This window comes from Salvia miltiorrhiza, chromosome 2 (genome assembly GCF_028751815.1).
Source record: "Salvia miltiorrhiza cultivar Shanhuang (shh) chromosome 2, IMPLAD_Smil_shh, whole genome shotgun sequence".
NCBI classification, from domain to species: Eukaryota; Viridiplantae; Streptophyta; class Magnoliopsida; order Lamiales; family Lamiaceae; genus Salvia; species Salvia miltiorrhiza.
This window is the reverse complement of record NC_080388.1, coordinates 63,500,579-63,503,060: the sequence shown is the minus strand read 5'-3', so window position 1 is coordinate 63,503,060 and position 2,482 is coordinate 63,500,579. Positions and strand designations below refer to the sequence as shown.

Genomic DNA, 2,482 nt, shown 5'->3' with positions numbered 1-2,482 from the left:
TCTTAGCCAGAAAACATGTCTCACAGTTCAAAGGGTGTGAAGTAATAAGGTTTGGATAAATTAACCGTAAATATCCTATGGATGGATGTCCTAACCGCCTATGCCAAAGCCAAGTCTGTTCCTCTGCCAGTCCTTGAGTTAGCATCGCAGCACCCTGTTGAGCCATCCTATCCACATAGTAGAGTCCTCGATATTCAGTGCCACGCCCAACTATCTTCCCCGTCCTCGTATCCTGTAAAATGCAGAAGCCAGGCTGCATTAGTAAGTTACAGTGTAATTCTCTCATTACGTGGCTAACAGACACCAATTTGTGGGATAAAGACGGGATATATAAGCAGTTTGGAAGACATAATTCAGATGATAATTTAATAGTTCCAGCTCCTTCTACATATGCTAAATTTCCACTAGCAGTTTTAACATATTTTTTCTGGGTAGGAAAAATTTCCATAAAATCCGAGGCATCAAAGGACATAGTATCTGTGGCTCCACAATCAAAAATCCAATGGTAGTCTTTATCTGGTGTTCCAGAATTAGAGGAAGATAATGCTAAGGCCTGAACAAAATAAGAGCTGTGAATGAGTGAGGGGTTTAAAAGGTATAACCCCTCATTACCTTCCCCTTCGTGAACCCTAGCCGCCAGGGCACCTCCTCTCTCCTCGTTAATGCGCGTCTGTGGCGGTGGTGGTCCGACGTTGCCTGCCGGAGTTCCGGCGTTGGCGGCTCGTGTATCACCGCCTGACCACGCCCCGCCAGTCGTTGCAGCAGACACGATTGACGTCGGTCTTGTGCCGCTGACCGCCACCGTCGCTTGTCCATTCGGACTCCACGGTTGATTCCGATTTTTGGACGCAGCTCTTGATTTCTTCATTTCGTCCCACCATTCGGGAAATCCGATGAGTAAGAAATATCCCTCTTTGGTATGTTTTTTACCTCCACAGTGTGTGCAAACGAGTTTGCTCTTGTCGATTTCCCCTTTCCTGTTGTTCCAGGTTTGATTTCCTTGCTGTGGTCGATTGGAGAGCGGTGGTGGTCGGCTGTGGTTGACCGCGGCGAGTCCGGACCCGATTCCTACGGTCGGCGATTCAGAGGATTTGAGGATATCCTCGTTTGTGGCCTGCCTTCGTACCAGTCCGTAGGCTCTTCGAACAGTTGGTAATGGATCCTTGTCCATAATCTCCCTCTTGATATTAGCATATTTGTCATCCAATGCACTTAGAAATTGATAGAGGCGATGGCGCTCCTCCCTCTTCTGATATCCCTCTATGTCTGTCGGACTCGGATCTCTGGTATCAATCGAGATCCATAAGTCCTGCATTTTGATCCACAACCCTTCTAGTGTCATAGATTCTTGTTTGATTGTCATGGCTTGTCGGTGCAGATCATAGATTTGGAATGGATCAGATCCACTTCCATAAGTGATCGCCAATCCTTCCCATAGATCAGCGGCGGTTGCGTACTGTGATACCTCATTCACAAGTCCGGTTTCGATATTGTTGATCACCCAATTGAAAACGCAGTTATCCCGTTGCTCCCATCTCGTGTAGCTGGGATCGTCAATTGCGGGTGGTTTTGAAACTCCATTAATGTGAGATGTCAAACCTTTTCCCGCAATTGCCCGTTTCATGAGGTTAACCCATAATGGGTAATTCTCCCCATTGAGTTTCGCCTTGATGGAAATCTCTCCAAAAGATTCAAGTTGGTCGTGGTTTGGTGGTTTATGGGCCGATGAATCTGGAATTCTGAGGCTTTGTTTGAGGAATTTTGCAAATTGTGCAGCAAATTCCATCGGGAAATTTGGTGGGGTGTGGCTAGTTTTTTCTGTGTCTGAAGTTTCTTGTTCTGACATGGTTTGGTTTGATGTTGAGCAAATTTGTAGGGGAGGAAAAAATATACAGTGCTGGAACAGTAACTTGAACAGTAACTGCCACGTCACCTTGAACAGTACTGCCACGTCACCTCGAACAGTAACTGCCACGTCACCTCGAACAGTAAGTACAAGATGCATTAAGTGCAGCTGCTGAGAAAAAAACATTACAGTTAGAGGAAAAGACAGCAAAGATACAAAGGCTGAAGAGTGGGTTCAGAATCTGCAAGCCACAGGGGACTTTCCTGTGGCCAAACATGGTCAAAGACAGCAGCAGCATTGATAACTCCACTAGTTTTGTACAGGTCCAAGTTGAGGTTCCCACACCTCCTTCAGTTTCCTCCTCCACCGTGGCACCTCAGCTTCATCACTATCAGCCACCACCGCCATCCATAGTCAAGCCATTGGCTGAAAAACGTGCAGTTACAGTCACAGTCTCCACCTTGTCTAACACCCCTTCTTTACTCAATCTAAATGATGCCCCAATCATTAATCTCGATGATGCGGTAAGCGGTCTGAGCTATCTATCTATGCAAGAAATTCTTGATGTATAAAGCTATGAAAATGGGACTTATATATTATCTTCTTTTCCTGTAGCACAAGGTTGCTGCAAATATG

At 45.9% G+C, this 2,482-nt stretch overlaps 1 protein-coding gene across 1 annotated transcript; it reads right to left on the bottom strand.

Annotated features, from left to right (window-relative positions):
- Positions 1 to 926: 926 nt before the first annotated feature.
- Positions 927 to 1,846, bottom strand: LOC131009874 (uncharacterized). Its single transcript, XM_057937278.1, has 2 exons — positions 1,127 to 1,846; positions 927 to 977 (listed from the first exon to the last, which is right to left on the bottom strand). The coding sequence occupies exons 1-2, from the start codon at positions 1,844 to 1,846 to the stop codon at positions 927 to 929; spliced, it is 771 nt and encodes a 256-aa protein (XP_057793261.1).
- Positions 1,847 to 2,482: the final 636 nt, after the last annotated feature.